At 47.3% G+C, this 13,007-nt stretch overlaps 1 protein-coding gene across 2 annotated transcripts; it reads left to right on the top strand.

Annotated features, from left to right (window-relative positions):
• The first annotated feature begins 2,597 nt into the window (after positions 1-2,597).
• On the top strand, positions 2,598-8,778 carry NEUROD2 (neuronal differentiation 2). 2 transcript variants are annotated; one of them, XM_082196821.1, is made up of 2 exons: positions 2,598-2,930; positions 5,650-8,778. In XM_082196821.1, the coding sequence occupies exons 1-2, from the start codon at positions 2,642-2,644 to the stop codon at positions 6,726-6,728; spliced, it is 1,368 nt and encodes a 455-aa protein (XP_082052947.1). In that variant the 5' UTR covers positions 2,598-2,641; the 3' UTR covers positions 6,729-8,778. The 2 variants fall into 2 exon arrangements, with proteins under 2 accessions (XP_082052947.1, XP_082052948.1); XM_082196822.1 differs by lacking the exon at positions 2,598-2,930 and adding an exon at positions 3,049-4,905.
• Positions 8,779-13,007: the final 4,229 nt, after the last annotated feature.

Raw genomic sequence — 13,007 nt, 5'->3', positions numbered from 1 at the left:
AGCCTGTTGTATAGCTCCCTCCTTCTGAGTGGGCAATGCCATTTTGGCAACAAGAGCAACAACACTCATAAAATCAAGGTTGCTATTAGGATGGATGGATAGATTCTGTAATCTATTTACCTACCTGTTGATTGATTGCTCTATCAGTCTATCGGAACCTGCCATTTGTATCTTAAAAATGCATCTGTTTGATTTATCAGACTGACCCGTTAAATATAAATTCCAGTCTTTACCTGATCAAATGAGCTGCTAAAGAGGCATGGAGCTCAGTGGTGTTCTGCAGGCTGTTGAGTCATCAGATGCAGCTGAGCGGGAAGCAGCTCAGCAGGGCTACCCATCAGGGCAGGGTGAGTGCAGGGACTCATCCCTTAGTGAAGGAGCCCAGATACTGCAGTCTCACGTGCTGCTGCACCAGTGAAGGCCAGATTCCTTCCAAACTCTTGAACAGCTGAGAGCTGGGATAGACTTCCTTGGCTACCTCTCTAGGTCTCCTTTTACATGGAATCAGAGACACTTTGTTGTTACTCCTCCATCTGTTTTCCAGCCCCACCAATAGCTGCAACATGATGGGGATGGAAGAATGCTGAGTGGCGGAGCCTTGAAGGTGGAGAACAGATCTGGGGACTGAGATGAGAATTGTTAGGGGAGAAGTGGTACAAGGCCCCAGTGTTTGTGGTTCTCATATCTCCAGCCTTTTCTTCTTCCCCCCTTTAAAATAACTTTTTTAAAAAGTTGTTTTTTTACGTTCCTTACAGGTGCATTGCTGATGAAGCCCCTGCCATCCAACCATCTTAATTTGCCCAGAGCAATATATATGTGATATTATTCTTGCTTCCTCATCTTTGTGAGTTCAGCAGAGTGCATCCCTTTGCAGTTTAAAAGGGAAGCTTAGATAGGCTAGTTTTAGCTTTTTAGTTTAAGTAATCCAGGATGCTTTAAGGCAGACTGGATTCTCCTGGTATTTCCCCGTTTTCTCCCCATTAAAACAATAACCACGCAGACAGTCTTGTAAAAGGTGAAAAAAATATCATTTACTCACTCAGAATACTTGTTGAAGAGTAACAGGTACAGCAGCTTTCTTCCAGCAGGCTTAAAATGGTCATCTAGTTACAAGGACATAATTCAGTCTAATTTAAATTGTAATCTGAGCTGTGGCTCAGACTTAGCAGATGTTCTCGCATGGCTGGAATGATGGTGAAAGAGCAAAGAGGAAGTGCCTATGCACTCCCCCTGATGGGGCACAGTGGGCGCGTCTCTCAGAGTTCTCTCTAGGAAACTTACAGGAAGAAACTCTGAGGGCTTCAGCTCCTGTCATGTGCCTGTCTAGCAAACATGCATTGTCGGTTTGGCTGCATTGTAAATATCTTAATATCCAAACTTAATAGTTCTTAATAGCCCTGCCCCCTCCCTTTGGACAGTAACTGTTCAACGCTGGTTCCAGGTTCGTGTGGGCCTTAGGGCAACAGAGCAGCACCAAAGGAACATAGGAAACCACCTTATACTGAGTTGGGTCCCTCTAGCTCACTGTTGTCAAACACTGACTGCTGGTAGGTCTCCAAGACCCATCTGGAAATGCCATGAATTGAACCTGAGACCTTCTGCATGCACAGGAGATGCTCTGCCACTGAATTGCGGCCCCTTCCCAACTTTCTCTTTTTTGAGGCCTGATTTCCCAACCACACCACTCATTCCCTCTCCTGGACCTCTGCCCTCATGGCGCCACTGGGAGCTGCACACAAGCATGGAACTTACCCTGCCATTCAGCAAGGAGAAGCAGCTGCCAGAGGTGGCCAACCTGGTGTCCCCTTAAAGGGCAGCAGAGTCAGAGATTGATAGATCTGGACTTGGGGGGGGGAGGCGTGGGATTCACTCGGGAGACATTCTCCTGCACAAGACCCAATGAAATGAAGAGTTGGGTGGGTGGGGACTGTGCCATATCCCGGCTGGCTCTTCTCAGTCTGGCCTGTGCCAGAGGATTCCCCAGTGGATTACATGCTTGTTCCATTGAATAATGGAGGGACGTCCCTTGGGATGGCTCACCGTTGCCCACCCAGATGAAGTAAAAGACAGAGCCCATGGCTCAGAAGCAACCCCGAAACCCCTGACTCCCTTTGGTAAACAAAAGGACACTACTTGATGGCCCCCCACTGAAAAATAACCATAATAACTGGGGGAGGTTGAGAAGTGGCCCTTGCAAAAGATTGATTTGCTGGGTGGGCCAGAGGACAGGCCCTCTGCTGCTGCTAGAGGGGTGTGTGTGTGTGCAGAGAGAGAATGGGGGAGGGAAGAGGGATGGGGAGATTCTTTTGACATAAGGTCTCTAACATCCCTTCCTCCTGGGTGATTTTACAACCAGCCACATAAAGGTACACTCCAAATATCCTCCTTCCTTCCCTATTCCCCCCCCCTTCCATTGTTTCCAACCCCTTAGCTGTCGTCCCCCCCACCTCATCTATCTCGCTTCATCTTGTCAGGGCTGCGTAGATCTGATCTGTCTGGGGCTGGGTCTTTTCTTTCCCTCGTTCGTTCGTTCTTTCTTTCCTTCCTTCCTTCTCCCTCTTTCTTTCTTTCTTAAGAGTAGGGAGTGACAGATGGCGGGCCCGCTTTCCCCCGAGAGCGAGATCTCCCTACATGCGAGCGCATGTCAATCACCGCAGCTCATGTGATAACTCCAGCGGATGACGTGCCAGCCATATGGTCTGGCATCAGAGTTGGTACCCCCTCTGCCTGCGCGAAGCGTGCCACTTCCCTCCTCCTTTTGGATAAGACACTGAAGGAGACGGGGTGGACCTCAAGGAGCCTGTGCCTCTCTTTTTTTCCTCTCTCTCTCTCTCTCTTCCTCTTCTTCCTCCCCTCTAATTCTCCCCCCCCCTTACTCCCAAAAGATGCGGGGTCCGAGGACTTGAAGATTCCTCCGCTCAGCTTTGGAGGTAAGTTATGTAAGGAAGAGAGAGCGGGGCAGAAACTTGAAAGGATGGGGTCACGCAACTTGCCTCCCCACCCCACCCCACCCCCGGCCACCTTCTTGGATCTCTCCCTCACTACAGATCTTATCTCTCTTATCTCTCTTTCTATCCCCCCCCCCTTCTGCGCACACACAATTTATTTGTATCTTTGGGGGAAGAATGGCTAGAGAGGGGGATGCGCGCGGGAGGTGGTGGAATAAGCTATCTCTAGGCAAGATTTTTTTTTATAGATCCAAAATCGCTTATGTAGCAAAGATCGGTTTTGCATGATATGTGTGTGTGTATTTTTAAATAGATCTCAGCAGCCTTTGTGGCACGGTCAAAGATACCATTTAAAAAATAAGAATAAGAATCAAGCAGAGATCTGAGCAGACGATCCGGTGAAATACAATTTTCCAATTGTATTTAAAAATAATAATAATAGAAAGAAAACCCGTGCAGCCTTATCATTGAATCGAAGCTGTAGCACTTATCGGAGTGAACGGCACTCTCTTCAGCTCATCTACGGAGCTGCTGGTTTTTAGCTTGAGGGGGTTTTTTTAGGAGTGGGTGCGTGTGTTGGGAGATCTTTCCCCATTCTTCTTCTTCTTCCTCTTTTTTGTGAAAACGGGCTCCCACCCCTCCCTAAGCAAAACACAGCGAGGGCAAATGCTCGCACTGGAACTGCCAAGCGATCCCTCGGTTCCTCGTAGTTTTGGAGCAAAAGGCTCCCTAGGAAAATGGTCTTCAGCGGGGTCTGCATGTGGGCTAATGGAGCCAGTGTAGGGAGGGAGACAGGCGGAAAGCAGGAGCGACTGGAACCGGGTGGGATCTAGCGATTCTGCAAAAGCATCGAGTAGCTCAGGGAGCTATAATAATAATAATAATAATAATAATAATAATAATAATAATAATAATAATAATAATAATAATAATAATTGATTGAATGATCGATCAACGTGTTATATACCCGGAATGTTCTTTTAGAGGTTTAGGTACGAAACCATTCCCTGAAAAAGAAAGAGTGTTGGCAGGACTCGGAACAGTTTAAACAAAAACAGGACGGGGGAAAATTGACAGGAACGAGAAGTTATGAGGGTTGGGATGTGATGGAGGAACGCGAGGATGGGGGCGGCTGGGGGCAGCGGGATGCAAAGTTCCAAATTCTAACATTTCGTTCTAATATTAACATTAACGTTGATTTTAAAAAAGAAAAAAGAAAACCACCCAGAAATTGCGCTGGACCATTGGGTTATCAAGCTTCGGGTGGGATGGGACGGAGAAACCGGAGAGAAAAGTTAGAGATTTCGCTTGGCATTCTCTAGATCTCCGCCTCAAAGCTCTCCAGAGATATAAACAGAGGCAGGCTAGCTGGAAGAGATCGACGTATATATACGAGCCGGGGAGGCAGAGGAGATGGGGCGTAGCGATTTTAAATTCCCTTGAAGATGATCGCATAAACATGAACCTTAAATTAAAACAAAAACAAATAAACAGCCCCGTAAAGAAATCGGAGAAAATATCCACTACATTTCAACAACAACAAAACGAAAGGGTGTGTGTGTGTGTGAGAGAGAGAGAGAGAGAGAGAAGGAGGGAGGGAGGGAGAGAGACAGAGACTGTCTGTAATGAACCGGATCTATCAGAAATATTGCACCAATTCCGCAGCAAAGCAATGGAGACACCAATTAATTTTAATCACACTTTAAAACGAGTCAATTGCTTTTATGGAGGGGAGGGGGGAGCGCGGTTTCAGGCCAGTTCTAAGCCGCTCTCCCATTCCCTCCTCCTCCTACAAAAGCTCTGCTTAAATTAGACTCCCGTTAAAAGTATGGGTGGGAGTGGGGAGGGAGCGGGAGATTTTGTCTCTGATCGAGCGGAAGGTAACCAGGATTATTTTGACGAGAGCCGCTGCACCTACTTCGAGGCAGAATGTTTGGGAGAAGAGTGCAATAAAAAGGTTGAGTCAGGCTTTAAGAAGCGCCCTATCTTATTATGATCTGGGGGGTAGAAAGGAGTGAAAATGCAGGAGTTAAGGGAAGGGGGGGCTAAAGGCCAGAACCCCACGGCTTCCTTCTCTAAAACACGCTCTGGAATGTTTAGCGAATCGTCAGCGCGTCGGATCCGGATGGGGATCACGGTTAATCGATTTGATCCATTTTTAAAAGAAAAGAAAAACAGGACTTCAAAGAACAAATTATGGGGTTCGAGAATAAATGCAGAACCGTGAAAGGGGTGGGTAGCTGGCTGGCTCTTAAGCACGTCCAAAGAACGGATTCCACCCAGCCATCCCGGAAGAGCCACCTGGCATGTTCCAATGACAGCGCAAAGGCATATATTTTGGGAGGCGACGCTCTGCACATCCTTGCAGATCGTAGGCAAAAGTTATGTTATTTTGCTTGGGGAGGGAAGGCCCGTTCAGCCTTGAATGGGATGGGAAATCTATCCATGCCTTGGTAGTCCTAAATGTGCTTGAAACCGTGGACCAGTCAAGGTTGCTATAGGATGAAGTTCCAACAGTCCGGAATAGTTTGGTTGACGCGCGTGCTTAGAGTTAGGGCTGCTGAGGCTCTGAAAGAAACTTGTGCTCTTATTTCTCGTTTCCATTCCTTCGTCCCTTCCCTCCCCACCCTCTGTGTGCGCCCCCATCTCCTCCCTCCCTCCCTCCCTCCTCCCCCTCCCCGCCCCCATGTCACCTCTGCAGCCACCATGTTGACGCGACTCTTCAGCGAGCCCAGCCTGATCCCAGAAGTTCAGAAATTCTCCAGCTGGGCAGACGACTGCGACGACGACGACGACGAGGACGACGAGGCCAGCGATAAAGATGAGCGGAAGGGCAAGAGCTGCCCTCTCCAGGACGAGCAGACCGACGGGGAGGCCAAAGACGACCACGACTTAGGGGGCGAGGAGGAGGAGGAGGAGGAAGAAGAAGAAGGGGTCGAGGAGGCGGAAGGGGATCGCCCCAAGAAACGGGGCCCCAAAAAGAGGAAGATGACCAAGGCCCGGCTGGAGCGCTCCAAGTTGAGGCGCCAAAAGGCCAACGCCCGCGAGAGGAACCGCATGCACGACCTGAACGCCGCCTTGGACAACCTCCGCAAGGTGGTGCCTTGCTACTCCAAGACTCAGAAGCTGTCTAAGATCGAGACGCTGAGGCTGGCCAAGAACTACATCTGGGCCCTGTCGGAGATCTTGCGCTCGGGCAAAAGGCCGGACTTGGTGTCCTACGTACAGACTTTGTGCAAAGGCTTGTCTCAGCCCACCACCAACTTGGTGGCGGGCTGCCTGCAGCTCAACTCGAGGAATTTCCTGACCGAGCAAGGCCAGGAGGCCGGCAGGTACCACGGGCCCAACTCCACCTTTGCCATGCACCCTTACACCTACCAGTGCTCGCGGCTCTCCGGCGCGCAGTGCGCTTCCAGCACCATGGCTAGCTCCCACGCCCTGCGGACGCACGCCTACTGCGCCACCTACGAGTCGCTCTATGGGAACGCGTCGCCAGACTACAATAGCTCGGAATACGACGGGCCCCTGAGCCCTCCTTTGTGCGTGAACGGGAATTTCTCCCTCAAGCAAGACTCTTCCCCAGACCACGAGAAAAACTACCACTATTCTATGCACTACTCCGCCCTCCCGAGTTCTCGCCCGTCCGGCCACAATTTGGTCTTCGGGTCTTCTGGGATGCGCAGCGGCGTCCACTCGGAGAACGTTTTGCCTTATGAGATGCACCTCCACCACGACAGAGGTCCCATGTACGAGGAGCTCAATGCTTTTTTCCATAATTAACGACTCCTCCCGCCTTTGGGCTCCCCTTCTGGTTCCACGCCTAACCAGGGCCACCTGTAGATCCCCAGTGGGTTGCGTTCGCGAAAGGGATAGGCGTGTGTGAGGTTCTGTGCGCGCGTGTGGGCGATTTTTATTTGGGGGCAACGGTCCTTGGCCTTCTCGAAGCCCCTGCTCGCCTCTTCCCGAGAGCTGCAACTTTGCATTCAACTGTGAGCCACTTTCCCTCGCAGTTAGAGAGAACTAATCTAAATAATAATAATAATATTAACAACAACAACAATAACACCCATCCCCATCCCTAAACCTATTGAGCCGGGCGTACTTGTTTCAAAGCAGCGTGTGGAAGGCGGGTTCAGCCCGATCTACAAGACACTTAGGCCGAAGCCACGGACTTGACTCACTTCGAATCCGCTGGGATTCGACGGGGTCGATTCTGTTTGAAGTCAATGGTCTTCGGCTTAAATGAGGAGTCGACGGAGCTGATGAAGCGCCCTGTTTCCTATGGGACTCCTTACTTGACTGGGAGTTGGGGTGTAAACCGGATCTGAGACCTGGTCTCCTCCCCTGCCCCAATTACTAATAAAAGAAATCTGGTGCAATATATGCTCTAATGCAATTTTATATATATGAGAAAGCAAACTATATAGCTTCGTGGACTGTTTAGCTGAGGTCTTGACTATCTAGAAAGGAGGGTTTTAGATCCAAATCGGAAGTGCTATTAAGGGAGGGGAAAAACATCAAATTTGTGGGGAGTGTGTGTGAGGGGGAGTCAAAGGTTCGCCCCACCTTAAGCGATTGCCTATATTGAGCAATGCTCAATATAGGCATTTAATCTAGAGACCAGAATGGCTGTAGAGCGAAATAATTCAGTACAGGGCAGGAGATGGTGGGGGGAGGGGGGCTTTCCATCATTCCAGCAATTGATTCAAGAATTCCCCGAAAGTTTAATCTATTTAAGGACGTGCTTGTTTGTTTGTTTTTTAAAAATACGTTTGCAAACTTTAAGTCAGACTTTCGATGCAGTGAGAACTTTAAAAAAGCAATAAAGGGGCAAACAGATGATAAATATATTCTATCTTTATCTATGCAAGTAGGTACTGAAACTAGGGGAAAAGTTTTTAAAATGAAGGAAAAGGAAAACAAAAAGGAAAAATGAAAAACAACAACAACCAAGAATCCATATGAGATATTAAAAATATGGACCAACAAACTCGCTGAGGTTTAAAATCGAGCACTTTTTTGATTTGGGGGAAACGGACTGTGGTATGTTTCCCTGGTATTTAACAATCACTGACTTTTTGAAACCACCCTTGTAACCCCAAGTAACTTATTTTCCAAAATTCGTGTGTCATGCTGTTTTTTACCTGTTTTAAAAACGTTAATGAAAAAAAAGTTGAAAAAAAGATTTTTATGAAATGACAAAAATGTTTTGTTATGCATGGATAGGAGGGGGAAACGCAAATATGCAAAATTTAAAGGTGATGTGAAAAATAACACTGATTATTATGCTTAATTCTTACGTTGGCTAGTTTTCCCCCCTCCCAATTAATAGTAACTCTTAATTTCTTTCTTTCTGTAATGCGTTTTTTGGGGGGAGAAATACGTTTATGTAACAATACACCAGTATATAAATCTCTATATAAAAACCAACATCTTCGAAAGACTCAAACTGGTATATTTTTCCCCCAACAGAGTAATGATTCATTTCTCCTTCCTTTGATGACTTGCTTTACAGCCAGTGGGATATGTCAAAATATTGTCTCAAATTCCCGACCCCCAACCTCTTATTTTAATATGGCCCTGCATCACCTTTAAACATACCAGCATTTTTAAAAAAATAAATAAATAATCAAAAGCAAAAGGCACACATTGATATTGATTGATATTTTTTAAAACAAAACTCAACAACGTTTTACTAAAAAACAACAAGACCAGAAAAGTTGTAGCGCAGATTGAAATGTCTATTGGACACCAGAAGTGCATTGTGTGTGTGCGTGTGTACATGTGTGTTTGGTTTCCTTAAGATGAATAAATATTTATGTCAAAATGATATCCTAAAGTCCAAGGGGGAAAGGGGAGGGGGAGAGATTTTTCCAAGTCTTGTTTTAACAAAGGAGAGTTATTTTCTCTATTGTTTGTTTTGTTTGTTTGCGGCAAACTGTCTTGTTCGGTTCACACATTTTGGAGAGGACACTTTTGTAAGACGGGCTGCCTTTTCCGCGTCTGTCTGGCCTTCTAAAATCTCTCTTTCTCCCCCCCCCCAAATAATACTCATCAAAAGGTGAAGACCCTCTATGAATGGAAGATATATAACCCCTCCTCACCCCACACCGCGCCCCTATCACGAGCATCTTTGAAAAATCAGGAACACTAGGGAAAGGTTCCCTTGCAAACATTCTGTGTAGTTGTGGGGTTTGGGTTTTGTTTGTTCGGTTTTTTTGGTTTTTTAAATGCATGCATTGTTTAGGGGAAGAAGAAGAAGGGATAAAAAAACAAAACGGAAAGGGGAGGGTGTGTGTGTCAAGCCCTGGTCTTCAATGGTATGTTTTAAGCATTAATTTGCAGATCTTTCCGGAAATGCATCCGAACACTTTTTGACAGGCTGAGAGCTGCGAGTCAGCTATGATCTTATTCAAACGTGTAATGAAGGAGCGTCCTAAGACGACAATTAATAAATATTAGATGTTTACTCCCTCAGGTTTGCTAGTTTACTTCAAACAAGTCTATATATATATATATATATATATATATATATATATATATATATATGCGCGAGACCCCATTCTTTCATTGTAGCCAGACACGTTTCTCAAAGAAGAGGCGGGTGGGTGTAAACCCTGAACTGATTAAGATGGCTTCAAAGCATCCTTAGCTTGACAGTATGTCTTTGGAAGATCTACTTAAATATATATAAGAATTCTTCTTTCCCCTCACACACGCCGTTGGTTCTTTTTTTTTAACTTGGAAGGTGGGCGGAGATCTACTTCTCATTTTATAAAGACTAATGTGGTTTTCTTGTCTTGGACAGATGGCATTCCCCCTGCAACATTCCCTCCCTCTCTCTCACACACACACTTCCCTTCTGATCTCATAAGCAAGAGTAAATTCAAGACCAAAGTCTCTCAAAACTATTTACTGGGGTGAACGGTCTTTCCTGGTGAATCTACTATTATTTAGGACAATCGATGGATAGCTATTGGGTTCTTTTATTTTAATTGCTTAAGGGGGAGCTTATTCACAAGATAAGAAAACCGGAGCTTTAGGGAGCTGTCCCAAAGACGCGTGGTGCTGAACCGCAAGCTCCGCGGGGAAGCAACAACCACCAGTGCCCCTGATCTTCTTTTCCCCTGTCGAGGATTCTCGGAGAGGGTGAGCATCCGTTTATGGGTCCTGCAAAGTGGGCTACAAAATATAGGAAAGGGAAGCGTGTCTATTATCCTGCAAGCAGGAGGCAAAAGTTAGGACAGGCGGGGCCAGAGCGGAGATTCTAACCTGGATAACCAACAGGGTGGTTGCTTTTGGTGGATGTGAATGGGACCCGGTCTATATCAGTGTAGATTTGGTCGATTTCGAGAGTAGAAAAAATGGGGGGGGGAGAGATATTTGGAATTCTGGTGCCCTCTTAGATTCATCACAGACTGATAAACACTCGCACAAACTTTTGTCCTTCCATTGAGTCCAATGAACAGTGGCCCAAAGCTATACAAGGAACATCACAAAAAGACGTGGACGGGAATTTTGGCTCTCATCATCCTCTTCTTTATCGCCATCATCTCTCTGCACTTGCCCAGCAAAGTACTTACTCTGGAATCCCTCTATTATATAGTAGGCCTGACTTGGAGGCACTCTGCGCTTCCTTCCCGCGCCTTGATATCCAAGAAGTTCGGGATTTTCCCCATCTGCTGCCTTCAGCAAAGCTGCCCCCCCCAGGGGACCCGAAGATGGCTTATGATGGAAGCTTAGTTTTGGATGTCCCTTGACACCCCGGGCCAAAGCCCAGCACGCAGAAGTAGGAACTCCTTGGCATCCACGGAAGACGTTTCTCTCTTTCCACCGCTTGCTGATGGCCTTGGCAGAACCGCACCATCTGAAAAAGTCAAAGATCGCAACTTTTTGAAGGATTACACTAAGGCGGTTTGTTTGTGCTTCTTTCACACATACACTTATTTATACACATAAGTACTTTAGCATGAGTCGGAAGTCAGTGAACTGCAGCTTTTGAGCAACTTACTTCCGGGAAGTTGCGTTACCCTTCCTTCCTTCCTTCCTTTCCCCACAATTTTCATTCCTTTCATCCTATCCATTTCCCCTCCTGTCTCTCTTCCTCCGTCAGCCCCGCTTCCTTCTTTTCTTTAACAAACAGGTGTAATTTTGCCTGGGTGCGGTCCCTCCAACCTCCCCACCCCCACACACCTAGATATGTTCCGACCCCCCAGCCCCATCCTCCCATTCCAGTTTGACAGCGGGCAAACACTCGCCTGATCCTTGCTCTTTCCGCACCTGAACTCACCAGGTACCACTTCTCTAAGCCTCAGCTGCCTTTCTCCCTAGCAACCCCGAAGAGGGAGGCGAGTCTCTGCGCTGCTCGCCTCTCCAAACGCCTGCAGGCTTCGACTCACAGGTGGGCGTCCGTCAGGCAAGCGATCAAAGCCTCTTGTCCCACAAGGTCAGCGTTTCGCTGTAGCTCCATCGGATATTCGGGGCTGGGCTGAAGCAGACTGTGACCCCCGCGCCAACCCAATCCACAACTCAGTTTTCCTTGAAGCCACCGCTCTGGGGCTGATCTGGGGACTGAATCGGATTCAAATCGGCGTTCTTCTCTTTAGCCGGTTGCAAATCGGCCTGAAATCCCACTTCTGCTTAGCTAAGGTCTGGATTTGTATTTTCTCCCTGGGCAAGGCACACCGGGCTGCAGCTTCCATTGGGAATATAATGGCTGCAACAGTTAACCGGTTTCCAGCCGGCTTGAATCAGCACGCGGGAGTCCTTACACCTGAAACTGCAAATCATATCTATGATTGTACCACCTCTGGTACAAGCAGCATATAGAATTTTTGCTTCCCCACCATCCTGTGGTTTTCTAGAGGCTTACACATTTGTTCAAGAGGACCACAGAACCAATTCTTTACGGCAACACGCGCGACAGCATTTCTGCCATTTCGGTAGCCTTTGTGAACAGCCGCATCCGGGTTTTGAGCTGCTCGGTGAACCGATTCAAACGGTGCAAAGGAATGATGTTCCTGCTGCAACCCTGCTCATCTTGCATTCGGGAGAGTGGGTCTCTCTCTCTCTCTCTCTCTCTCTCTCTCTCTCTCTCACACACACACACACACACACACACACACACACACACACAAGTTCTCCTTAAGTCGCCACATTTGCGGATAACACTCGCACAGTCACTAGTGCAATTATTGTTTATTGTTCCCAAGACTTTTTCGCAGGAGAGGAAACACCCGGTGTCTGGGTTTCTGTACTGCTCAGCTAAGAGATCTCTAGCACTTGACTTCCTGAGTTTTGTTTTGTTCCGTCCAGTTTCTGCCTTGCCGGGGAGCAAGGGACAGATTCCTCCCTCTTTCCCCCCAAATCTCCACATCCCTACATTCTTTGCTCACGAGGAACGGAGCAACCCAACATACGCACGTGCTGTTTTCAAAATGATCACTGTAAAAAGGCCCCACGGACTCATCTGTTTTCTGCTCTCACCTGCATGGGAAATACTGTATCGGAATGTCCAGAGACCAAGCGGAAGGAAAAGCCCATCAAAAGCAGAGACTGACTTCAACATTTCCAAAAGTTTAGGGTTCCCCATTTGGAGTACACAACTGCACACGGGTATATGAATATATGAGCCATCATATGTCATCAGACACGTGTTCACATCCCCGTGGGAAACCTTTCCTGGGAAGCGGAGGTTGGTCTCCCTAGTTGGCACGCACCCATTCCCCACAAGCCCAAAGAGACGCGTGTCTGATCTTCACATCTGAAGGCGATACCGATGTGAGTGCGTGCCTGCACTTTCTCCTCTGCCAGTAGGTATAGGAAGAGTAGGTCCCTAGCTATGTTTACTGGGCAGTAAATTCCACCTGGACTTTAAAATGCTGAAGCCACGGAGGCAATATGGTCACAGGTACAAAATATAGAGGTCTTCCCCTCCATGGTGTGAGCTTCTTCTAGGTAACAGCCTCGCTTGTGTATGTGTGCGTGTGTGTTTATACGCATTTGCATGGGCAGACTAAAAGCTTGCTCTATCAGCTCTGTTATGACTATAAAGAATAA

The sequence above is a fragment of the Podarcis vaucheri genome, assembly GCF_965113315.1.
Source record: "Podarcis vaucheri genome assembly, chromosome: 13".
In the NCBI taxonomy this organism is placed as follows: domain Eukaryota; kingdom Metazoa; phylum Chordata; class Lepidosauria; order Squamata; family Lacertidae; genus Podarcis; species Podarcis vaucheri.
The sequence above is the reverse complement of the archived record's forward strand: the minus strand, read 5'-3'. Positions and strand labels throughout refer to the sequence as shown.